The sequence below is a fragment of the Leptinotarsa decemlineata genome, unplaced genomic scaffold, assembly GCF_025532065.1.
Source record: "Leptinotarsa decemlineata unplaced genomic scaffold, Ldec_3_MD MMD2_tig00026336_RagTag_RagTag, whole genome shotgun sequence".
NCBI lineage: Eukaryota > Metazoa > Arthropoda > Insecta > Coleoptera > Chrysomelidae > Leptinotarsa > Leptinotarsa decemlineata.
The window spans coordinates 11,345,647-11,372,722 of record NW_027412692.1 but is presented as its reverse complement, the minus strand read 5'-3'; the positions used below and the strand labels follow the sequence as shown (position 1 = coordinate 11,372,722).

At 35.8% G+C, this 27,076-nt stretch overlaps 1 protein-coding gene across 1 annotated transcript in view; it reads right to left on the bottom strand.

Annotated features, from left to right (window-relative positions):
- CARPA (Carbonic anhydrase-related protein A) overlaps positions 1–27,076 on the bottom strand; it is a 416,626-nt gene that overhangs the window by 170,842 nt on the left and 218,708 nt on the right. Inside the window, exons 3-4 of the mRNA XM_074183227.1 lie at positions 17,823–17,959; positions 12,337–12,528 (exon numbers count right to left, since the gene is read on the bottom strand). Coding sequence (XP_074039328.1) covers positions 12,337–12,528; positions 17,823–17,959 — 329 coding nt within the window. The remainder of the gene's footprint in view (positions 1–12,336; positions 12,529–17,822; positions 17,960–27,076) is intronic.

Genomic DNA, 27,076 nt, shown 5'->3' with positions numbered 1-27,076 from the left:
TAAAAGTCTTTTATGGCTGTCTCGTTGGAAAAGCTTTCCTTTATAATGGAAATATGTTGCTCGAGTATCGTCTCACATTACATTTCGTAAACGACATACGAATGGCTTATTATAATAACCCATTCAAATTCGTTAGGAAGGGATTTCAGAGAGGTCATCTCTCGGCTTATACGGATGACCCGCTCTTTTCATTTATATTCAGGTACAAGTGATGAATTCGTCTGGAAACTGTACCTTTTGAATTGAAAATTCGCGTGATAAGAAAAATGATATCCATTTCATTGTCGTATTAAATAAAGAGCTTCCCAATTTATGTCAGTAATATCAATCATCTCTTAATGATGTTTCTGATAACGTTGCTGATGAACGTCTTTCATATCCATATTTATCAAAACTGATTACAATCCTTGCTCTCTTTCTGGAATTGAGTACCCAATAACTGATAAAAATAATTTTTTGAATCCGCAAAATTCTGATAAGATCCGGAAATATCAGAAAAAAATCCAAATTAGCGAAACAGTAATCAATTTGATCATGGTGTGTAGGCAAAACAAAGGCTGTTTCAAAAACACCCCAGGGGTGTTTCCCTCCCGAGGATTTCAAACAATTTTTTTGTTTATATTGCGGATACCATCATTAAATCTTCACCTCAGATGGACATGGATGATTTAATTGATTTCGAAAAATTTCCAGTACCTTGTAGCTCCTTTTTTCTCGATCCCATCACCGAACAGGATATTATTAGCGCGATTGATTGTTTGAAATCTTCAAACTGTTTAGATGCCCAAAATTTAAACACTCGTATCATCAGGAAAACCCTACCTACATATTATAATTCCACGTTTCACAGGACTAGCCAACCTCATATTTGACACAGGTGTTTTTCCTAACGCTTTCAGATATGCGAAAGTATTTCCAGTTTTCAAGAAGGGAGACCCATATTTCCTGGATAATTACAGGCCTATATCTATCGTCCCTATTTTTTCCAAAGTCGACGAAATAATGAAAAAGCATCTGTATGATTACTTCGAAAGTTTCTTTCTCAGGGTTAATATGGGTTTCGCAAAAATCGTTCGACTTCTCTAGCTGTCTTTAATGTTGTTGGATCTATTGTTGAAGGACTCGAGAAGGGTGTGCACACTGCCATAATGCTTTTTGAGTTCTTTAAGGCTTTTGATTGTGTATCACACAGTATACTTCTTAAAAATTGTATTATCATGAAGTTAGAGGGGTATCTTTGTCACTCATAGAATCATACCTTTCAAATAGGTATCAGGCGGTTTCGTGTAATGGTGTTACATCAAATTTTGACCTGTTGAGCATGGTGTTCCACAAGGTTCAATACTTGGGCACCTCTTCTTTGTTAGTTATGTTAATGACATAAGTAATTTCATGTCCCCATTCATGTCCCCCATTCTCTATGGAGATGACACAACTTTAATATATAGCGATCAATCATCATTTAACAGTCCATAAGTAATGAAAGGAGTTGAAAATCAAGCCAACACTTGGTTTCTAGCAAATAAATTGGAGTTGAATAGTGACCAAACTCAAAATCCTGAGTTCACCACTGTAGGTACATCTAACAAAAGTGTAAAATTACTTGGCATTACTCTTGCCGGTACTTTATCTTGGCATCAACATACAGATCTTCTCGCAAATAAACTATCTAGTGCAATATATATCCTTCGTCAATTGCAAAACATCACAAGCGGTGGAATTCTAAAAATGACTTACTTTGCATTATTCTACTCACACATCAGCTACGGTGTATACCGTTGCCAACATTATATATTTATCAGACGCTACTGGAAATCAAAAAAAATGCTCAATTGCTAGAGAAACAGTCTGACATACACCAACACGAACATGCCGTTATCGTTTGACCAGATCAAAAATGAATTCTGTTGATTAAAATCTTTTCAACTCTCTGCCAAATAACTTTCAAAAGCTTAGTATCACCCAATTCAAAAGAGCCATCAAGAAAATGCTACTCAACCAATGCTTTTACTCAGTCTCGAAATACTACGATCATTTTAGGACAGTTCATATCAGCTATGTCTTCTCGAGATGAAACATACTCACCGGTATCGATTGTACTGTGGTAGTCTGTAAATACCCCTATTATTATAGGTGTATATTTATTTGTTCATATCTGTACATAGGCAACACCTGCGTTATTTAATATTTTCACAATTTTACAATTTATGTTTATTTAAGAACGCCTATACACTTGACTTGCTACAAACATGGAAATGTAACGTATTTAATGAACTATTCCATTCTATTCTATTCTGTTCTATCCTATCCTATCCTATCCTATCCTATCCTATCCTATCCTATCCTATCCTATCCTATCCTATCCTATCCTATCCTATCCTATCCTATCCTATCCTATCCTATCCTATCCTATCCTATCCTATCCTATCCTATCCTATCCTATCCTATCCTATCCTATCCTATCCTATCCTATCCTATCCTATCCTATCCTATCCTATCCTATCCTATCCTATCCTATCCTATCCTATCCTATCCTATCCTATCCTATCCTATCCTATCCTATCCTATCCTATCCTATCCTATCCTATCCTATCCTATCCTATCCTATCCTATCCTATCCTATCCTATCCTATCCTATCCTATCCTATCCTATCCTATCCTATCCTATCCTATCCTATCCTATCCTATCCTATCCTATCCTATCCTATCCTATCCTATCCTATCCTATCCTATCCTATCCTAACCTATCCTATCCTATCCTATCCTATCCTATCCTATCCTATCCTATCCTATCCTATCCTATCCTATCCTATCCTATCCTATCCTATCCTATCCTATCCTATCCTATCCTATCCTATCCTATCCTATCCTATCCTCTCCTCTCCTCTCCTATCCTATCCTATCCTATCCTATCCTATCCTATCCTATCCTATCCTATCCTATCCTATCCTATCCTATCCTATCCTATCCTATCCTATCCTATCCTATCCTATCCTATCCTATCCTATCCTATCCTATCACATTCCATCCCATCCCATCCCATCCTATCCCATCCCATCCTATCCTATCCTATCCTATCCTATCCTGTCCTGTCCTGGCCTGTCCTGTCCCGTCCCGTCCCGTCCCGTCCCGTCCCGTCCCGTCCCGTCCCGTCCCATAAAGATGGAAACCTGATGTTTTGGGTTAATGAAAAAATATTGTAACTATTTGTTTGAAATGGTCTGTCACGAAACTTAATGTGACAAACTAAATTCTACGCAGACGAAGCCGCGGGCAACAACTAATTAATGATATACGGAATATCCATAAATTTTGTACTGGTGATCACAAATGGAAAAAACAGTGGGACCTTCTCTTCCTATTGTAGAATAGGTAAGAAATGAGAGAAAGAAAAACTCAAGCTCCCTCGTTTGAATTTCCTCAAAAGATAAGCAATACTGTAAAAAATATATTTCTCTTTTATATTTTACGTCGTGATATAGTATTTTTGTCCTGGTATAGGATAAGTGTTTTCATAGATCCGTTTTACACCAGTTGTTGGTCTATTTTCTCATATCGAGATCTCCTGGTATTTCTCGCTTCGCCATGAAATATTCAAACAGGTCATCCTGCACAATATTTTCCGTGTTGGAATGCGAGCCATTTATCTTTTTTAGTTTTATCGCACGAGAATAACGTATTGAATTCCAGATGACACTGTCAAAATCTCAAACACATTCATAGTGAGCATGGAAGAATATATTCCGTATGTCAAGGATGCATATTTCAGATGGTTGCAACGATTTAATAATTGAAAAGGCAATGGAAAGTATTGATGAAATATTGAAGTGAGATTCTTTGGTGGCAGCAGTAACGTTAGTGACAAATAAAAGTGGTGAAAAACATAGAAATTTTCAATTCTCGTTTCTTCATTATGATTTCCTACTACGTAGTAACGGCTACATCCATCAATTTATTTAACTCTAAAATTGCAGATAATTTCGTTGGTCAATTGAAATGCACGATGAAATGTACACACAGTGGATACTAATCAGTTACTTTTGATCCTTTCTAGGATTTGTATGTCTCCATAACACAGGGAATCGACCAATTGGGTATATGGCAATGCTTGAATTTTTCCACAAGAGAAGAAACTTTGGATGGAAATGAAAAAACGACGTATTCGAAATGCAAGAATAGGCAAAAATTCACAAAGTCCCTATCAATCCACAAGTTTCCCCATATTTTAGTAATTCATTTAAAAATATCCTCTCCAACGAAAAGATTCAAAGGCAAACTGAATGTAGTCATCCAATTTCCTCTAGAAGGTTTGGATATGGACAATTTTGCAACAGAAAATGTGGCTATTTGTTATAATTCATATGTACTTTCAAATCACGGTGGGACTACTTACAGAGGGCATTATACAGCATACTGCAGACACCCGTAGGTATAATGGCACGTGACACAAATACAACGATTCACACGTGTCACCAATTTCACCAAAATCGCTTGTGGGTGGAGAAGCATACGTCCACTTTTATGAAAAGCATGAAACAAAATCGCACCTTCGAGATAACTGAGGAAGTGTTTCTCTATGTTCCTGTACCAATATATTTATTCACATTAGAATGTTTACAATAAACGCACAAAAAAACTCACCAAATGATTGTGCATGGGTCATTATTTCTCCTCTGTTGTACAGAATGTTTCCCAAAGAAATAATTAATTACATTTGTCATTTAAGTGAAACAGTAATTTGAAGATTTAAAATAATTATAAAATTTTAAAATCATCAAAAAATCAAACTCTGCTCCACTTTCTATATATATATATATATATATATATATATATATATATATATATATATATATATACAGTGTCACACATAAATTCCGCATCAAATGGGATTTATCAAGTGATTTTTCTTCCCTGTCCAATTTGACATTTTTTCCAAAAAATTTTCAGAAAAGCAGTTATTGCTAGAAATTTCGAAAATCGGTGAAGAAAAAAGGTGATTGTTTTTTCATTTTTTACCCATATACCAAATTTTAGCTCTCTAGTACAAATTTAGTTTTTTTACAGTTTTTCGAAAATTTGACATTTGCCGATTTCTCAAATTTAGCCAAACCTCAACAAAAGTTAGTGCTTTATGCCTAACTTATTTTTCCAACGCATTTTTATTACCAATTGCAATTCTAAATACAACTTATTTCGCAAAAATTTAAAACACCAGAAAAAATTATGCCAAAAATGATGAAAAGTTGATACAGTTTTTAAAAACAGATAAATATTTCACTTCGTTTCTATGTTTTGCGAAATAGCTTGATACATAAGCATAATTAAAAAACAATATCAATGAAAAGTCAATAATTGTTTCTTTACTGCACTTTTGAAACAGTTAAACTTTGAAGTAATTTTGTTCACTCATACCTCATGAAAGATATTTAGTAAATGTGAAATTACTTTCGTATAATTCCTTCCCTTAGTTTAATTGCGTTGTAATTTTTTCGTAATTAGTACATCAAAGTTTAACTGTTTGAAAAGTGCAGTAAAGAATAAATTATTGACTTTTCATTGATATTGTTTTTTAATTATGATTATGTATCAAGCTATTTCGCAAAAAGTAGAAATAAAGTGAAATATTCATCTTTTTTTGAAAACTGTATCAACTTTGCATCATTTTTGGCATAATTTTTTCTGGTGTTTTAAATTTTTGCGAAATAAGTTGTATTTAGAATTGCAATTGGTAATAAAAATGCGTTGGAAAGATGAGTTAGGCATAAAGCACTAACTTTGTTGAGGTTTGGCTGAATTTGAGAAATCGGCAAATGTCAAATTTTCGAAAAACTGTAAAAAAACTAAATTTGTACTAGAGAGCTAAAAATTGGTATATGGGTAAAAAATGAAAAAACAATCATCTTTTCTCTTCACCGATTTTCGAAATTTCGAGCAATAACTGCTTTTCTGAACATTTTTTGGAAAAAATGTCAAATTGGACAGGGAAGAAAAATCACTTGATCGGTCATATGCATGTCATTTGGCATCATTTTTAAAGCACAACCTAATGGAGGAATCAAAAGTTTCTTGAAGAGATGAACAAAAAAAAATCCCATTTGATGCGGACTTTATGTGTGACACTGTATATATACAGAGAGAAAATAGAAAGAAATAGACAGCAGTATTCATTTTCGACAAGTGGATGTATTTTATGTCTATCTGGCACATGTAAGTATTCTTTTATTATCTCTTTCATTAGTTCGAGGGAGTTTATGTGATGGATGTAGAATTTGTATATTTCTGGAATGCATTGTATATTCTAACGCCAAGGTAAGTATATGATCTTTGTCCTATTTGTTTTCTGGCGAGATTTGTTTTCACAATTTCCCTTGATTTGATGCGAGTATTGTATGTATGTTCGTTCTGCTGAAGTATTTGTTTGTTTTTATAAGTATAGATTATCACATTGTATATGTATATCTGTCTTATGTCGAATACCTTTGTTTCTTCGAACAAGTCATTGGAAGAATATGTATATACTTCATTATAAATTATTTTAAGAATACTTTTTTGTAGGACATCTAATTTTTCCAAATGTACTCTTGCTACTGAGCCCCAACTTGCAACTTCTTTCATGTGGGTTCCATCGCAAATGTGAGTTAATTGTAACTCCAAGGTATTTGATGTTATACCTAGTGTTTATTTCGATTTTTTGAGTGTTTTTGATCACATAGTGTGTTTGGTAATTTGGTAGTTTGTTTTTGGTCTTCTGGAAGTTGACTGTGAGTTTTTTGTGTTGAAACTAATCAATTATGTGAATAAGATCTTTTTCTGTTACCTTCTTTAGACTATCCCACGTTTCACCAGTATATAAAATGGATGTATCGTCAGCAAAGCTTATTATTTTCTTTTGTCTCTAATGAGAATATGTCGTTGATATACAAAGAGAATAGTAGGGGACCAAGTATAGTACCTTGAGGTATACCATAACCGATATTTCTATACGCACTATTATTATCGATACGCAACATTTGTTCTCTTTCGTTCAAGTGATCTTGGAGAAGATCGAGTGATTTCCCACGTATTCTTGCATTTTCAAAGACCTCCAGAATGTGTGTATGATCCACTGTATCGAAAGCCTTTGCTGAATCTAAAAACACGCAAAGTGTTGGTTTACTTTCATCTAATGATTTGATATTTATATTCAAATATGTATTTGTAGGTATTTGTGTACCTGATAAGTTGAATTTATATTGTTTCATTACGAACATAATCAAACTCAATTTTATGAAAAAAAAAAAGATGCATCCATGAATATTTTTCGAGAAAAATGTAAATTCCTTAAATTTTGTTATACAGTAGTACCCAATTCATTGAGAAATCCAGTGAACTGAATTCAGTTCTCACTAGACCCTCCAGTTTTTATTTCTTGAATTAAGGCAACTTCATAAGCCTCTTTCATTATGAACTGTGGATATAATTCAACTAGCTTATTCGCGACTTCGCTCGCATTTATGCCAATCAATTAGTGTCAGTACAATTGAAATGAATCAATCTGGAATACTAGATGACGTTAAAGTAGCTAGATCTTGAGATTTTTTGACAAACAATTTTTTTATCTTACATAAAAAATAATTTGTTTTAATGAAAAATATCCTATGTTACTTCTAATATCTCCAAGAACATATGTGTACAAAATTTCATGATGATCGCGTGAAACCGTAACAGACAAACTTCCATCCGCATTTATAATATTAGTAGGGATTGGCTTCTGCTGAAAGCTCAGCATCAACTCTCATGTCCCTCAGAAATAGTCAATCGGGGAGATAAGTATTCATTTCTTTGTGACAAAAAACGCATTTCGCAAATTTCATTTCGTAGAGTAGAGCGTATTGAATTCTAACATAAACCAATTTACGTATATACACTTTGGCTGCTACGTGTTGTGATTTCGTTATGGAGTTTTCCGCTTCGACATACGAGTCACCACATTTTGGGATGAGCAACTCCTAATTCTTCTTGAGTAATTTATCTTATGTATTCTCTCCTGCACACCACTTTTCTCAAATGGTTTCACGATGAACAATTTTTTACTTCATTTATTTTATTTTTATTTTATTTATTCAGAAAATACATCCAACAAGTCATGATAGCCAATTACAGGAGTACATAAAACAAAATGAAAAGCTTATATTAGTCCTGAAAAACAAAAATTAAACATAAAACGTAATCTATATTAGCATTACATACTACGTAACATATCAGTTCTGTAGTGCATTATATATTGGTTTCCCAAACTGAGATAATGGTAAGAAGAATATACTATATATGTTTTGTAGACTATTGTAGCTTCTACACATAGATGTCAAAGGAGAGTGAAAGTGGTGTTGTGAGTTAGGTAGGTCGATGTAAAAAGTTATATGTGACCTGGAAGTTATACGAGGAACGTTAAAATTCAATGATGAAAGTAAAGTAGAAGAGTCGATTTGATTATATCGAGTGGTCCAACGAATAGTATGCCCCTTGCTTTCCTCCTTTTTTTGTAACTTGACGCAAAAATGCTCGGACAGGTCAATTTTGCTTTTGAGGAAAACACATTTTAGATGTATTTTTCTACCTGTGCCTTCAACCCTCTAGCGAGGGTGAGTAACATCCCTAAAATTTTGAATGGAAAGTGGGGTCCAGTGATATATCAATTGAAAGGACACAAAATTCTCTTTCCAATTATACCTGATTTGTTGTATTTACTTGAATAGTTATAAAAAAAGCAAGAACATTTACTGGATATTTTTGGTATTGATGAAAATGCGGAAAAAAACGGCATTTTTATCACTACTGCATTCCTCAATTTCTCTCGTGCGTTTTTTGATTCAAATAACAACAGCAGATAAGTGTACAAAAAGAATTTAGGCAAACGTTCATTGATTTAGTTCAGTTGCTTTTGAAATTATTTCAACTCTACTGTAAAATTGGTTTATTCCATTCCTGAACGAGTGGAAATTGTTAAACTTTATTATCAACATAATAGTTGTGCTAGACTTACTGCTCGCCTCTTAAATAACAGTCATCCCGGGAAAAATGTGAATGATTCGTACGTTGCCAAGTTAGTCCAAAAGTTTGTTGATACCGGATCTGTCTGTAATGTGAAACACCAGCCACGGAAACCGATCAGAAATGAAACAGTGGAAGTCACTGTTTTGGGACATGTTGAATTGGATCATACTCAAAGTTCCCGTCAGCTTGCTGCAGGCTCAGATGTCTCCCGTTCGTCTATAATACGGATATTAAAAGCCTATAAATTTCATCCGTACAAAATTAAATTAGTACAGAAACTCAATGAAGATGATCCTGATGAGAGTACATTTTTTTTATGGAACTGTGAATAGGCATAATTGCCGTTACTGGGATGACAGTAACATACACTTATTCCGAGAGGTCCATACCCAGTTCCCTCAAAAAATCAATGTCTGGTGTGGCATATTAGGTAGTCATATCGTAGGACCACTTTTTATTCCTGGGAATTTAACTGGTGAGGTCTACCTGAACATACTTGAAGATACAATTGATCCTCTCATAACAGAAATAATTGAAAATGACCAAAATCATAATGATGATCGGCTTCATTTCCAGCAAGATGGAGCACCTCCTCAATATGTTGCTCCGGTAAGAGAGTTTTTAGATGACCGGTTTCCTGGACGGTGGATTGGAAGGAGAGGCACCATCGAATGGCCTGCCAGGTCACCTGATTTATCGCCTTCAGAGTTTTTTCTTTGGGGACACTTGAAAAATAAATATTTTGCTACGAAGCTCGAGTCCATAGAAGATCTTCGCCAACGAATTACAGCAGAGTGCAGAAGTATAACACCTGATATGATACAAAATGTTAGGAATTGATTTGAACAAAATCTGTATTATTGTATGGAAGCAAATGGGTCACATTTTCAGCACTTACCGAAGTAGAATTCTACTAAGTCAATTACACATTTTAAAGTACTGGGTTATAGTTGTTTTTCTTCATAATACCTACATGTTTGAGTGAAATACAATAAATTAGGTATCATTGGAAAGATAATTTTGTGCCCTTTCAAATGATATATCACTCGACCCCACTTTCCATTTGAAATTTCAGGGTTATTACTCATCCTCGCTAAGGGGTTGAAGGCACAGGTAGAAAAATACATCTAAAATGTGTCCCCTTCAACAGCAAAATTGACCTGTCCGAGCATTTTTGCGTTAAGTTACAAAAAAAGGAGAAAAGCAAGGTGCATACTTTTCGTTGGATCACTCTGTATATGATTTTGTATATAAAAATCAAGTCGTTAATTTGGCGGTGTTTTTTAAGTGATGTATAGTTGAACTCTTTCAAGAATAAATCATAGCTATACTCTCTTATGGGGTAAGAACCATGTTTTTTTCAATGAAGAAATTTCAGAAACTTTTTATGTACAGCTTCGATACAATATATATATATATATATATATATATATATATATATATATATATATATATATATATATATATATATATATATATTTGTCTTGACATGGATTTCATATGGAGCTACAATTTTCCAGTTTGCTTCTGACCAGTGAATAATATATAGAGCTAATTGCCTCCAATGATGAGAATTCTTTGCTATTACGCATAACAAATCCTAACATTTTCATTGCACGGGATGTTATTTCTTCGATATGTGACGAGAACGTTAGTTTTTCATCAAAGATAATACCCAGATATCTCGATTCGGTAATTCTTGCCAATGTTATATTATCCAATTTGTATTTATATATTTGTACCGAGGATTTTCTTGCAAAAGTCATAATTTTACATTTGCCTATGTTTATGATAGTTCATTTTTCTGACACCAACCGTGTAACTCAGTAATATCGTTTTGTAATGATATACAATCAGAGTAGTCTTCAATATCCCTGAAAATCTTCATATCATCAGCAACAAGTAGTTTTTCAGAGTTGAAATTATCAGAAATGTCATTAACAAACAGAAGAAATAATAGTGGACCCAAGGTTGAACCTTGAGGAACCCTGGAAGTTGCATTAAATATAAACGATTCAATTCCTCCGTATTCCACAAATAATTGTCTATCACTAAGATATGATTTCAGCAGATATTGAAGGCTCCTCGAAATGCTAAAGCTTGATAACTTCATGAGCAACTGATGATGTGAAACCCGATCAAATGCTTTGCTGAAGTCCGTATACACCACATCAAGTTGTTTATGTTGGTCCAGTTTGTCAGAAACATATTGTGTAAAAATACAAAGATTTGATGCAGTGCCACGACACTTCACAAAACCATGTTGAAATTCGGAAATTGTGTTTTTTACGTGCTTATAAATGATGTCCGATAAAATTATTTCAACTAATTTCGAGTACACTGATATTATAGTAATCGGTCTATAATTTACTATTTCCAAATTCTTGCCGGTTTTAAAGATAGGGCATATCCTCGACAGCTTCCATATATTCGGAAAGTAACAAGTTTTCAGCACGAGGTTGTAAATGATACAAAGAGGCTTCACAAAAATGTCATCTGGTCCAACTGTCAATTTATTTTTCAACTTATTGGAAGCCGAGATGACGTCATTTTCCGAAATTTCACTAAGATGTAAGTAATTACTGGTGTTGAGACATTCTCCATTACTCCAGTTTGAATTCTTTAGATTATCATTAGAAATATACACGCTTTGAAAGTTCGTTGCAAATGAATTAACTATAGCGTTAGGTGATGACAATATTTGATCATTAAAATACATATGTCCTGGAATCCGAGATTTATCATTCTTTGAGTTCACATAGCTCCAAACACTTGAGGGATTTTTTTTCAGGTTTTGTTCGGAGTTCGCAATGAAACGTTTATATGAAGTATCTATATCGCGTTTAACTAAATGCCTCATCTCTCTGAAATTTTCACGATAAAAAAGTAGTTTATGATGCCTATACATTTACAGGTAGTGATTTTTTACTTTCAGTTTACGAATCAGATCTTTTGAATACCAGGTAGGGTACTTGCGGAAGCAGCATTTTTTCATGGGTACACACTTTTATATTATATTTTGTATGACTTTTTGTAAGATTTTTATTTGTGAATGTGAATAACTCCAAATTTCAGGTTTTATTTTACAGTATTCACAACATTTTCGTATACAGTGTATTTATGTTCCATTGTTTTTTCAGGAATCGACAATATCTGCTCGTAACCAGAACCCTCCGTATACACCTCCTCGTGGGAAACATTTTCCGCTATGAATAATAAAGGATACCTTAGATAAGAACTAGAAACTGAGTGAGATTGATGTCCTCATGCGAAACTGCTGTAAAATATATTGGAAATATTTACCTCGGATGGGAAGGAATATCCGTGGATATAGTGTTCAGATCCCAGCTGATTCTCCATTCCGTAGTGTATGTATATTTCCTCGAATTGATATCGATACGCTAATGGGCCTCCCGATATGTTGACGTGCTGCTTTGTGTCTTTGTCTACGCGAAAGACCAATGATTGTCCTGTATTGTGCAACATACCGCTTACCTGAAAATAGAAAATGATTTTCATAAAATGATAATCATAATGAAGAAAAGAGAAATGAGTAAAAATATGTATCATACGGGGGTAATTCAAAATTTTCCAAAAGAAAAAAAAACGAATAGCAGGCCATGACTTCGTATCTGAACATAACTTTAATTTTCAAGTAACTTTTCTCTCCAACATATTTCTATATTTTTTGAAATAAGGGTACTTTACTCTTGAACGAACTTTATATTTTTTGGCCTATCCTGTATTGTGTTTGTCATAAAGCCATTTCAGGTACACTTGGTATAGTTTTGGAACATGCACCAACTTCTGTCGAAAATAAAATTTTCTGAGAAATCGACAAAAAAGTTTCCCATTTGTTGCACACTTAGTGGCCCACACTGTATAATAAACAATTACAAGAAACAAGAGTATACATTCAGCAAATAAACATTAAAAAACCACAGATATAGCAAAAGCTGTTTGTACGTGGCGAAACAAAATTTGGATTCAACACTTCTTTCTTATTGGAACACTAAAATGGAAAAAGGATTCTAAAATAAGTATTTACAAAATAATATTTGTGATACATGGAAATATAAGTTTACTGTGATGTGTAAAAATATATATATATATATATATATATATATATATATATATATATATATATATATATATATATATATCTATATATATATATATATATATAGCGTCTTAACTCAGGTATTTCAGGTACTTTAGGTAAATTTGCCTGTATTTGTTCTGCATCAGGTACTCTTCTTCGTGTTAGATCTTCTCTAGGAATGTGTATGGTTTTGTTTAATATATTAAATGTGAGGTCTTGTTGTATTTTGATTTGTACTTGTTCCTCGATAAGTGATTTATGAATGTTCAAGTTTTCCCAAATGTCCATGCGGTTTCCCTTGTTGACTTGTTTTATGAGTTTTATGTTCTCTGGTGGGGGGAAATTATGTTTGTTTTGTATGGCGTGTCTTGCGAGGTTTGATTTATATACTATTGGATTTATGTATGCCTTTTTGTGCTCATTGTATCTTTGAATTAGTTTTTTCTTGGTTTGGCCGATATAGAATTTGTTGCAGTCCAAGCATTGTATACTGTATATCCCGTTTAGGTCTTTGTCATCTTCTTTTTCATAGTTGTTTATTTTTTGTGTTATCTTCGTGTTCGGCTTGTATGTGATGTTGATGTTCAGTGATTTGAAGATGTTTGTTAGTTTTTTGGTTTGGTGTCCTACGTACGTAAATGCTGTCCATCGTTGTGTTGTTTTGTCTGTTGGGGTGGATTGATCCTTGGTTTCTATTTTTTGTTTGATTCTGTTTTTTAGTTTATCTATTGTCTTTTGGGTGTATCCGTTTTCGTTCGACTTCCCGTTCTTTGTTTCGGGCTTCATTGCTGAGCGGTATCCTCAACATTCTATATATGAATGCGTTATAGGCAGCCATTTTGTGTGATGGTGGGTGGTTTTAACTTGTGGGTATGGTGGAACTTGTTTGTGTAGGTTTCCTGTATATTGCCATTTGAAATTGTGTTTTGTTGTGGTTATATCCTATGGTTATGTCCAAGTAGTTAAGTTTTGAGTTGTGTTCTTCCTCAATGCTGAAACATAGTTTTTGATTTATTTCGTTAATTTCTTTTTTTATTTGTTCTATTCTTATTCCATTGTTTTGTGTCCATCGTCAACGTATCTGTACCATTCTCCTTTTTCATCATGTGTTTTTATTATTGTTAAGATTTTCTGATCTATGGTTTGCAGGTATATTTCGGATATACTTAATGCTAGATAGTGGGGAACCCATCGCTAGTCCATCCGTTTGCTCATAAATTTTCCCTTCAGATTCGAAATAATTTTGATTAAGTATTGTATTTAGACTGTGTTCCATTTGGTTAATGTAGGTTTTGTCTATGTTTTGGTGTTTTACTTTCTCAGATATGATGTTTATACTTTCGTTGACTGGTATGTTGGAGTACATGTTTATTATGTCGAACGAGAACAGTTTAGTGTTCGGGCTGACATTTGTCGTAGAGATTCTGTTTGTGAGTTCCATTGAATTTTTTATGCTGTGGTCGTTGTTCCTGTTGATTTTGTTTTTCAGTTCGTCGGCTATGATTTTTTAAATTTTGTATGAAGATGCTTTGGTGAAATTGAAGAAGATGACAGAAGATGACAGTAATACCAACTGTCGAAAGCGCTCGCAAATAATTAATAGAAAGATATAAGGCTTCAAATCCTTTTTGTAAAATTCAATATTGAAATATATATATATATATATATATATATATATATATATATATATATATATATATATATATATATATATATATATATATATATATATATATCATATTCATCAACCTCATTCACATTCATGGCAGATCTCCCCTCACTAAACAGTATACCGACTTTTCGAGAAAAAATCGCATAAAAAAAATCGGATCTGCAGCAAAGCCAGTATAAACAAAAACCGGAACGAGAATCCGCTGAAAGAACAACTCTTAATGAACTCAATCTGCTTGTAAAATAGCTCCGCCAGAATCCCGTCCAAGGATTTAACGGTAACATTAGCTGTTTTTAAGATAATTGAATTTTTTACCGAACTTTTGAATAACAATGTTTGAAATGCCGGAGGAATTTCCAGTGTAGCCTGTGTATAATGGCTGGGGTCATTAGTGGTCCGCCGCAAACCGCTTGCACTCTGATTGAATGATAGATGGCGCGGGGTTTGGCGAGTTCCTTTCGGCGCTGCCATCATCATTCCTCATATATCAAATATTCAATGTTTGCTGGCGTTCGAAACGATTCAAGGCTTCAGGTGGTAAATGATTTAGGGGTTTCAGTACGTCAAATGGACGCACCATTGGCTGCTATTGGGTTTGTGTTCGAATTGAATTGCACATGACATTATAGAATACTAATTGAAATCTAATCAATTACATGATTCTACTTTTTCCAATTTTCATTACTTTTCGACAACGTCTGGTCAAGCGTAAATATCAACAAGGCGTCTGGTACTGATGAAGTTCCTGACATCGTATTCGAAAAGTGTGCCAAGGAACTCGCACCAGTATTTTGCAGGCTTTTTAACCTGTCTTATAAGGAAGGGGTTTTTTCTTCTTGTTGGAAGATTGCTCTTGTTCAGGCCTATCTCTAAAGAGGGCAAGAAAAATCTTTCAAATAACTATAGACCGGTCGATTTGCTATCAGTGATATTGCCGTAAACCACCATATTCTTGAATATTTGGAAGGCTTGAACATATTGAGCGATTATTCTATAGTATGTCACCCATATTTAGAATAACGCTATCGAGAAACATGAAGAGCTAAGAGCTTCTGTGCTGTAGAATAGGGAGGGTGAGTGTGAGCTCACGCACTTAGGCCACATGTGACCCATTGTACATCCTCCCGAGGAGTTGTCCTCCTAGGTCATCGTCCATCCTGTCCTTTCCAGGAAGGTGGACAGGTCGCTGGGAGACATCTCCTTTATATCGGCAGGTGTAGGCCAAGACTCGCCCTACACACACTCTCTTATTGACGATAACTCCGGGCACTCGCACAGGACATGCCTGACAGTCTCATCTTCCTGTTCACATATCCTGCATAGAGGTGTGTCCACTAGCCCCATATTATGGATGTGTTTCCTTAGCTGACAGTGGCCAGTCAAAAATCCTACTGTAAGGCGTAGATTTTTCCTGGTCATCACCAGATATTTCTTGGGCGCCAGCTTCCCAGGGTCGCCCAAGGTGATCCTGGCAAGATTACATCCTTTGATTTCATCCCATCTCTTCAAGGATTGAGCATGGGGGTAACATTTGACTATTTCCGCAATTGTCGAAGTCATCAGGCCGTGGGTGCCACTGGGTCCTAAAATTCTTAGTTCAGCCGCTTCTTTGGCTAAAGAGTCGGCAATGCGATTACCTTTACTTCTGTCGTGCCCTTCAACCCACCTCAGGATAATGTTATTATCTACCGAAGCTTTGGCTAAATCTTGGTGGCACTCTAGTACTAGCTGTGAGGTAACACGCTGTCTGTTCAAGGCTAATAGTGCTTGTCTGCTATCAGTGCAGATTGTTATGTTTTTGCCAGAAATTTTTTTCTTGGTTATTTCTTTTGTGGCGATTGAGATACCAGCCAGTTCTGTTTGGACCACGCTGGTATTTCTTCTCATTCCCCCTTAGGCTTAGTGATCTGGAGTACACTACACATCCTGAGCCTTCTTTGGTTTTTGAGCCGTCTGTATAACTCCGTATTGCATTTGTAGCATCTGACTCTGTGTCCAGCCATAGGCCCAGCCTCAATTGACCCATTCCTAATTCGAGGTTTACACCAGCCGTGCGCAATCGTACCATGGCCATTAACGCAACCTCCTTAACGTACCGATCCAGAGGGGTCAGACCTGTGATTAATTCCATTGCCGCGGTTGGTGTTGTTCTCATGGCTCCTGTGATGTTTAAACAAGCTAGTCGCTGTATTTGATCCTCGGGAATTTTTTTGTAGGGCTTGTACTTTGTCCTTAAGAAAAATTAGTACTCCCTCTTACAGCTCCTGTTTATACAGGGTGACAATTTTAACATCAACATCCATCGATGGTGAATCTTTTCCAATTTTTTGATGACAACACAGCTCTTTGAGCTGACCAACAAGGTTTTGTTGTAAGACGAAGATGTTTTTTTTATGACCTGAAATGTCCCACTCTTCAGGAAAGTTTTAAGAAGATCAAAAAAGACAAAGTATTCACAATCCAGCATCAAACAGCGCCATCTCGACCTGCCAAGTTGTCACCAGTGGTGCAACGGACCGCCTTGAAAATATTCTTCAATATCCGATGTATGATTAACTTTGTCGATTCTATAGATGTCACCTTCGTGAGAGGAGGAGTCATTGGCTCAACTTTCACAGATTTGTCTTTCAAGAACAGTTGAGTCCGTCAAAACATTTGTATTTCTGCTCAGCATCACCGTCCAAAATAGCCTGTGTGGTGTTGCATCGAGAATACTTCGTTTTTGGACAATGATTTCATCCTGAATCCTTGTAGTGTAAATTGCTTTGGAAGACAAAGGACAAATTTCGTTTGCTGGTCTATGTTGACGCTTGGCTTCACCAAAGCTCACATTGAAGGATTTGATATATACTTGATATTCAAGGATCGATTTTGATACGGATTCCATATATGATGTCTTCGTTAGAAGAGATATCATCGATTTTTCCCCAACTGTACGACTGCCACATTGTAAAAAATTCTCCATTACAATAACAAATATGTAAAATTGTAGAATTTTTTGAAAAAAGTACTCACTTTGTGTTTATCTAGGTGAATATGCCTGAGGTAGGGATCAAAAAGCAACTTATCAGGTTCCACATTGATTGGAGATTGTCTACGGCCCTTTGAACACATATTCCACTGAGGATTCATGAGTCCCCAATAGCCTGGACCTGAAAGTGAATGAACTGATGAAATATCCAAAATCGTCATTGACACATTTGATTCTAATATTATATGCTAGATTACATTCAGAATTTGATGAGGTTATTTCAAAAAGTTTGTTTGTTTTTGAATGTACTTCAAACTGTTATATTTCAGAGAATATTCATCTAATTCAATCGAAATAAGCGTCAGTTGAATCAATTAACTTTTGCCAACGTAACATTATGCTATCAATTACTACAGCATGTAAATTGGGTACCCGGGATTTGATGAAGTCGGTTTTTGCCTGGTCCTGATTGGCGGAGGTTCTACCGATGAGGAAGTTATCAAAGTTCTTGAAAAGATAGTAGTTTGGTTGGCGAGAGGTCTGGAGAGTGTAGTGGATGACGCACAAATTCGACGCTGAATTCGTTTGATTTTCTGACGGTGATTTGTGTCACGTGCAGATGTTTGTCGTAGAGCAGGATCGGGTCTTCTCTGTTGACAGAGAAGACCCGGTACATTTCGTTGATTTCCTCACTCTACTGTGATACACAGTAAAGCGTATTTCTTTAATAGAAGATCATAGGTTGCTTTGAAATTTTTATCTCTATTGGAAAAAATATTACTTTATGCCAACATCGCCATGTTCCACCAGAAAATCACACTTTTTCCAACAAAGAAATCAAATTCTTGGCCTTTCAACGCCATCATTCGTTTGATTATATCATTGCGAAGATGAACTATTGTGAATCAAGAAAATATAATATCACCTCAAAATCCACCACCTATTTGAAGGGAAAAATAAACTGTTTCAAATGGAGAGCAATATCAACTTGATCTGAACACATATTGTTTGTTTGAATTTAATACTATATCCCTTCAAATAACTATATTATGATCGACTGAAAATAACAGGAATTTTGTATAGAATGAACAGGGTTTCTTTTGAAGAAGTATTTCATTCATTTCAGTTTGAAAAAACCTGTGGTGCTCTGGTTTTTCTATGACCCTCTTAAGCATCGCGTACGCGCCAGTATGTGTTGGAAAGTTATGTTGGTGAATGCGATTTTGAGGAGGAAGTGTTTTATGTGTCTGTAGGCAGTGCAATTTCTTTCCATAATGGAACAGATTTTACAAGACTGGGGTCTTGCACAGTTGAAAGATATTTTCATGGGTAAGTATTATAATTGAATAAAACTCCGCTATATCAGTGAGTACCGCGTGGTATACGTAGTACCGAAAAGAAAGTGGTAAACTTTAACGGCAACTCTTAATTTTGCCTTCATTTTGTGAAAATTATACCAATGCTCCGTAATTTTTCACACATGCATTATTACATTTGCCGAGCTCTGCAAGCAAAGTATATTATTTTAAACTGAAAAATCCTCCACGTTAATTCAAATTTGCCAATCTCTTGTTTTGAACATATATTTTATCTTGTTTCAAATAAGAGCATTTTCTCTAAATAAAATTTGATTTTCTCTTCGACCGAATTCATTTTTTATTGAAAGGTAGAGGTACTTATAGTTTCGACAATGAATTATAATACAAAAAATACCAAAATAGGCACCAGTATTTATAAAAAGCGTCTATATGTGACAGCCACTTTCTGATTTCATCATGTAAATATTTGTTGAATTCCGAAACGTCTTTGCTTTTTGTAATCACTTCAGAAATGTTTTTATGTTATTCATTGGGAACAAATTGAATATAACCTACTCAGCAGCTTGAAATTATTTGATAGATTTCCTTTAGGACTGTAAGAAATAGGTAGAAATATCACCAAACTCACTAGAGATGAAATATGAATTTCCAAAAACGTGAAAACAATGAATGCTGTTATTTAAATAGAGAATCATATACCTTTAAGTTTGTTTGTATGATCATGAGTTATATTTTTTCAATGAAACATTTTATATTTTCCATCGATCCTCCGATAATACTCAAACGACACTTTGAATTTCTATAACGGTTCCAAAATTATTATTTTGAAAGGCAATTTTTCTGTATAGATTTCTGTCCACTTCGAAGGGATTTGAGGTACGTCTTTTGATTTGATTATTTATTTCTAATCAAATAATGTTTAAGCACCTTTCAACTTGCTAGGAATCGTATGTTAAATAATAAGACCTCAGACAACTTTGAGATTTTGAGGGTTGTTATTCGCTTCCGAACAACAATGTTTTATTTAAAAAACATTTTTTTTATTGAGTGGCTGCTGTTTTCATATTTTTACCTTTCTATATAATTGAAATAGTGTCTAAGGATGATGTGCTGATTTCTCCTTTCGTTTCAGAATCCAAGTGATGTTCTGGCAATTGTGGATAAACAAAAACAGAATGCAGAACTTGATCGACGATAGTGATTTTTTAATGTTATTTACCAGAATGACATCTAGTTCTAAAGACTTCATTTGTGTAAAATTACTAATAAATCAATTCATTTTCTTGTCTGAGTTGTAATGTTGTTTATAGGCTTCGATTCCATTTTATAACTATAAAGTGTGCGGTTGGAATATGATATTTAAGCAAAGATTAGCAAAGAAAATTTAGTTCTCTATTACGTTTTGTTTTTCATCACATGCTTTTTTAGGATAATATTTATGATTTGCAATTGCTTCAAATAAACCAATTATAATATGTAATGTATTATTTAGTTTATTTCCTTACCACTTATAGCTGTTCATATTACAGATGAGATACTTTGGATTCAAGAAACTGAATACATCCAAATGAGAGGGACAGTTTATAAACAGAAGCATAAGTTCATCTTTAATGAAGTAAGTGAGTTTATTTGATTTATACAAATAGAAGCATTTCAATAAAAAATGCCTCTCTCCAAAGGAAAACAACTAATTTCTCATACGGAGACATTTAAATAATGTTTCAAGTAAACATATCATTCATATTATGACATGTGACATTCCTCAGCAAGATGACGACATACAGTTGGAGCTCTGTGATTTGCAAAGTGGCCCACTTTTCCAGAAAAGACCGGAAACTGGTGTTGAATTCTGAAGTAGGTTGCCTGAGGAAAAGTATCACAAACTACGTGATTCCAGTAAAAAAAATGTTTCAATGTTTGGAAGCACATATATTTGTGGGAGCACTTTTTCCACAATGAAATTTATAAAGTCAACTCACCGAAACAGACTCACAGACAACCATCTTGAAGATCTGATAAAGGTGGCCACCACCTCAATACGAATTGATTATCATGAACTAGTGAACGATTGTGCCCGCCCTCAGTGTTCTCAATAATGAGTTTTTTCAGTTGAATTGTAGAAAACCTTGAAGAAATTCATAATCTATTCAAGACGTTCAAAAATGTTTGGCGCAATACTACGTTCATTTCAACTAGAACTGAGTACCTATTCCATATAACTTATGTCATTTTGATTTTGTTCTGCTAAACTTTTTTATAAAAAGCTATATTAAAATCAAAGGGTGTACTTGTTATATATTTGTATAGCCTCAATTTGCCTTAAATTTTTTGAGCGGCCCACGCTTTTAGTATTGAAGTGGTCCTTTGGGGAAAAGGAGTTGGCCATCCTGTTTTGAAACATCAAAAACGACATTATATATATAATAATGAGCTGAAAATAAACAAAAAATCGAAATTTGGAAAATACAAACAGCACCAATATACAGAGAACAAAATTCTTTATCGATCAATATATACCATGGGGCGGGTTGGATGTCTTTCGTCATCTTTCACTGTCCGAACCACTGTGCATGCTGTTTTTGGCGATTGTATTGGCTTGGGATGTGAGCGTTGAGCAAACCGACCATCGGATGCCTGCTTCCACGTAGCCCCGCTGGATACGCGAAGGACAGAATCACTTGTGATTTTGTTATTCCAACGAAGACTCAATCCTGAGGTGTCTGTATCCGGCTACAGAGTCTACAGAGGAGATGGATGTCGAGTTTACGACTCCAACTAACCTCCCTGTAAATTTAGTTCAGGAGCGAGTCTACAGAGGAGATGGATGTAGAGTTCACGACTCTAAGTGACCTCCCTGTAAATTTAGTTCAGGAGCGAGTCTACAGAGGAGATGGATATCGAGTTTACGACTCCAACTGTTCTCCCTGTGAATTTAGTTTAGGAGCGAGTCTACAGAGGAGATGGATGTCGATTTTACGACTCCAAGTGACCTCTCTGTGAATTTAGTTCAGGAGCGAGTCTACAGAGAAGATGGATGTCGAGTTTACGACTCCAACTGTTCTCCCTGTGAATTTAGTTCAGGAGCGAGTCTACAGAGGAGATGGAGGTCGAGTTTACGACTCCAACTGACGTCCCTGTGAATTTATTTCAGGAGCGAGGGTTCATTTGGTCGAGTGTGAATAGGTGTGGCCACAATAAAACCTTGCGGGTTGCGGTGGAGAGTCGAATAGACCCACTCACTTTGGACCTAACCTTACCTATATACTAAGACATACTAGAATGAATATCCATTAGGATATGGAGCTACAAAAACAAATAACATTGAAACGGACAAAACCTTCGAAATCACTCAATATTATTGGGTGAAATACCATACATCGGACTTGTTGTCATGGAGCTGAAGTTTTTCTGTCTCCTTGAATAAATTTGTCACTGTATTCCTGATACTAGTGAACTGTCCAGGAGAAATAGCTCTTCTAATGATTCTTAAGATTCAAAGGACTAAGGGACAGGAATAATCTGACAATCACTATATCTTATAAATTTTATTAGTTATTCAGTTATCCAGAAGCACTTCATAAAATAGCATATCTGCATTTTCTAGTCATGTCTCATATTACAGTGACAATGTGGTGATTAAAAGTTCGTGCAGAAAATATTTTTAAATATATTTTTTTTTCATTTTTTCAGTCATAAATTTTATTGTTCGTTTTCTTCAATGCGTCATTATTTCATACTCGATTCCTACAATTGTTCGAGAACCACCAAATATTTCCTGACTACAGCCGAAATTAGTATAGCGACTATCTTGTTTTCCGCCATTTTGATATTGCTCGCCTTGAAACTCTTCATTTGATAACTGTATCATGAGGGTGCATGAAAACTTGTCTACTTTCTTGGACTCGCCATATTCCATTCGGGGTGATGCCATGTTTATTAACATGGCATGAAAAAACATGACAACATGAAAAATCAACACGTTAACTTGGGCAGTTCACCATATTGTTTCGTAGCAACTTCCCCGATAATCCACGAAGACCTTAAAGAGGTCTAAAGTGGTTGAGTAGGGTGATCTTGCAGGTCAACTGACAGCCATTTGTTCCAATCCATAATTCAAATGTCAACTAAAGGGTACTATTGAATTCAAAAAAATATCTTTGTGAGCATATTCAATATTCAGAATTTTATAAAAATAGTTCGAAATCAGAAAAAAGAGGGAATGTGCTAAGCGTCTGTGTCACACGTCACTCGGTATATTTTTTAGTAAATAAGATGCCTGTAACCTTCTTGAAATATAATTAAAGGTTATCATTACTGGATACAACTCAAATTGCTTCTTTCTGCTGGAAATGGTAGGAAAACTCCGGGAAATTCTATCGATCATCCGATGTATTTTTGAGTTAACTCCGACTTCTGCGTTAGTCATCAGGAAACTGATTACAGCAAATGTTATTCTTTACGACGTTGTGTAACGAGTGGCGATAAAATTTAACGCTTGTAATACGAATTGATTTGCTATGAAAAATCGAACTATTGCTTTTATCGTGAATTTAAACGATCTGGAGATCATAAATTAACGCATAAAAATCTGTGTGAAGTTCGACGATTGAATCAGTAATTGGTGGATCGAATGTCAGCAATCTCTTTTAATTTATATCTTCATTCAGTGATGTGAGATAATGTTAAAAATTTCATGGAACCAACTCAAAATATAACTTGAAGTTTTCGAGAATGCTAAATGATCACATGGATAGAAATTCAGATGGATTTGTCTTCAGTTTCCACTTCCATTTCGAAATTTCACTTCTCTCCATCTTCATACAAAAAATGTGTTTTGAGAGAAAGCTTTTCTTTCATTTTTTGTCTGAAAGTTACTTCTTTGCATGATCCTCATACACATCTTCGTAAAGAGTTGATTTCTCAAAATTAAATGTTTCCTATTGTCTTTGTAAGATTCCTACATTTTTTGTATAGGGACTTTTGAACGAAAATTGATTATAAAGCTACGTCTGTCAAATTAGTTGACATTCAATCAGCTCATTTTGCCAAAAAACCATAGTAGATGAACAAGGTGGGTTCTGGCTCACTTCAAGGTCGCGCGTCGTTGGTAAGTGTTTCAGAAAGATACCTTAGTGAGTGGAAGAGAGAAACGTGTGACGTCATCGATGCAGAGAAGGATGGAATGAGTATCGAAGAGATTCAAAGAGCGTGGGTCCCCTTGGGACACCGCCTCACACCTCAGGCCTTCTAAGGGTTTCACCCCTGAGCCCCGTTGTCGCGCACCAGGAACATGGTCCTAGTGGTCATCGGCAGCTATCAAATTAGTTGTCATTTATTCAGTCTGTTCTGTCAAATCACCATTGACGAATATAGCATCTAACAAAACGTGCAGATATCAAAATGGGTGTTCGAATCGGGCAACGAATCGCGGGCTTGGCCCATTTTATGGTCGCTTGAATCGTTCTATCGAGAGGACTATCCATAATGTTGTAGATCCACTGGTTCTGTGAAGATCCAACCAACAATCTGGCGAAAACCTGGCCGCTGTATGTAGAAGTATGCAGAATGATCCAAGGCAGTCGATTTCGCGTCGCTCACAAGACCATGACCTTTCGTAGACTACAACTTGGCTAATTTTGCTTCGTGACTGGAGCCTGTACCTTCACAAAGTTCAACTGACCCAGGAACTGAAGGTAAATGATAATAGACAACGACGCTGAATGGTTTCTGGAGGAATTGAGGACTGACTATAAATTCCATAAAAAAATCAGTGATGAATTTGGGATGATACCAATCCACATGAAATCCAAGAGCGTCCTATACATCCCGAATAGGTCACTGTTTGGTATATATTTTGGGCTGGCGGCGTAATCGGTCCATATTAATTTGCGAACGACATTGGCCAGGCCATCCTCTTTTCTTTGGAGATTCCCACATTTTTTGCATGAAGATGGAGAGGAGGAAGAAGCCAAAACTTCTCTTCCCCAAATAAACATTCTTTTCTAAAAATTCACCTCTACAAGCACCTTAAATCAGTTCAATTCTACCGACAGTTGATTCTGAAAGTAACATCGAACTTTCAAATATGGTATACTATTATCTGATGATTTTAGGGTCGGATGACATTTTTACGAGTAAAAACTGACATATATCCGAAATGTTATCAAAAATTTCCAGTACTTGACGATAGAAATGAATGTATCCATTATATCTCGACCGCACTGCTTCAATCTTGGTACAATATACCATTTTCATTTCAATATCGTAGACAATATCAAGAGAAATCCAGATGGCTCAAAAACCAAAGAAGGCTCAGGATGTGGAGTGTACTCCAGATCACTAAGCCCAAGGATTAAGTGGGGAATGGGAAGAAATACCAGCGTGGTCCAAACAGAACTGGCTGGTATCTCAATCGCCACAAGAGAAATAACCAAGAAAAGAATTTCTGGCAAGAACATAACAATCTGCACTATTAGCCTTGAACAGACACCGTGTTACTTCAGGGCTAGCACTAGAGTGCCACCAAGATTTAGCCAAAGCCTCGGTAGATAATAACATTATCCTGAGGTGGGTTAAAGGGCACGACAAGAGTAAAGGTAATCGCATTGCCGACTCTTTAGTTGGCTTCCTTGGGGAAGCGGCTGGACTGAGAATTTTAGGACCAAGTGGCACCCACGGCCTGATGACTTCGACAATTGCGGAACTAGTCAAATGTTACACCCATGCTCAATCTTTAAAGAGATGGGATGAAATCAAAGGATGTAATCTTGCCAGGATCACCTTGGGCGACCCTGGGAAGCTGGCGCCGAAGAAATATCTGGCTATGACCAGGAAAAATCTACACCTTACAGTAGGATTTCTGACTGGCCACTGTCAGCTAAGGAAACACTTACATAATATGGGGCTAGTGGACACACCTCTATGCAGGATGTGTGAACAGGAAGATGAGACTGTCAGGCATGTCTTGTGCGAGTGCCCGGAGTTATCGTCAATAAGAGAGTGTGTGTTCGGCGAGTCTTGGCCTACACCTGCCGATATAAAGGAGATGTCTCCCAGCGACCTGTCCACCTTCCTGGAAAGGACAGGATGGACGACGACCTAGGAGGACAACTCCTCGGGAGGATGTACAATGTGTCACATGTGGCCTAAGTGCGTGGGCTTACACTCACCCTCCCTACTCTACAGATACAGATACAGATCAAGAGAAATCATCATATTCATACATTCCGTGCTTGGAATCGCACGTTTCGACTTCTGAGGGTTGTCGTTTGTTGGAAGACCACAGCTGGTTAACGGAAAAATATTTTGAATAGACCGATTAGGCCATGCCTGAAAAAGTTTACACTTCAATTGATGTTGGATCTATATTGGTTGATCTCACTTCCCAATTCCCAACAAACCGCACCATTAGCCATCATCACTTCATATTCGGTAACACCAGTATACGCAGTCCTCTTGCGGGGTGTTTATTTGTGAATTCCTGCGATAAGGTCGATTTACTTAGGCTCCACAACCCCTCCGGAATGTTTTTCTTCATGCGAGAGAGAGCTCGTTAAGATAAACGCGCGGGATGCAAAATGGACTGGGTGACGATCGTCTGGAAGAGCGTGAGACGGTTCTGATTTTTATCAGCGGAACGAGCACAGAGCGGGAACAGAGAGATTCGCCTGGGGCATGTGGGAGAAATGTCGCATCGTTTGATTGTCTTTTTTCCGTCGCTGAGAGTCATGAGATAATAACATATTCAATTTGAAATAGAAAATAGAAACGGTACCTTCATTCATTGAAAATATACCTTGGTGTTTAGACAAAGTCAAACATAAACGTGTACAGCAATAAGTACATAATTTCCAATATATGAAAGTACAGAGTAGCCAAATTGGAAACTCCTGGATAGATGAAAACTGATACCTGTGTCTGAGGGTCGAATTTTATGACAAACTCAATGGTGAAAACCGCATATCGATATCTGTCATCGC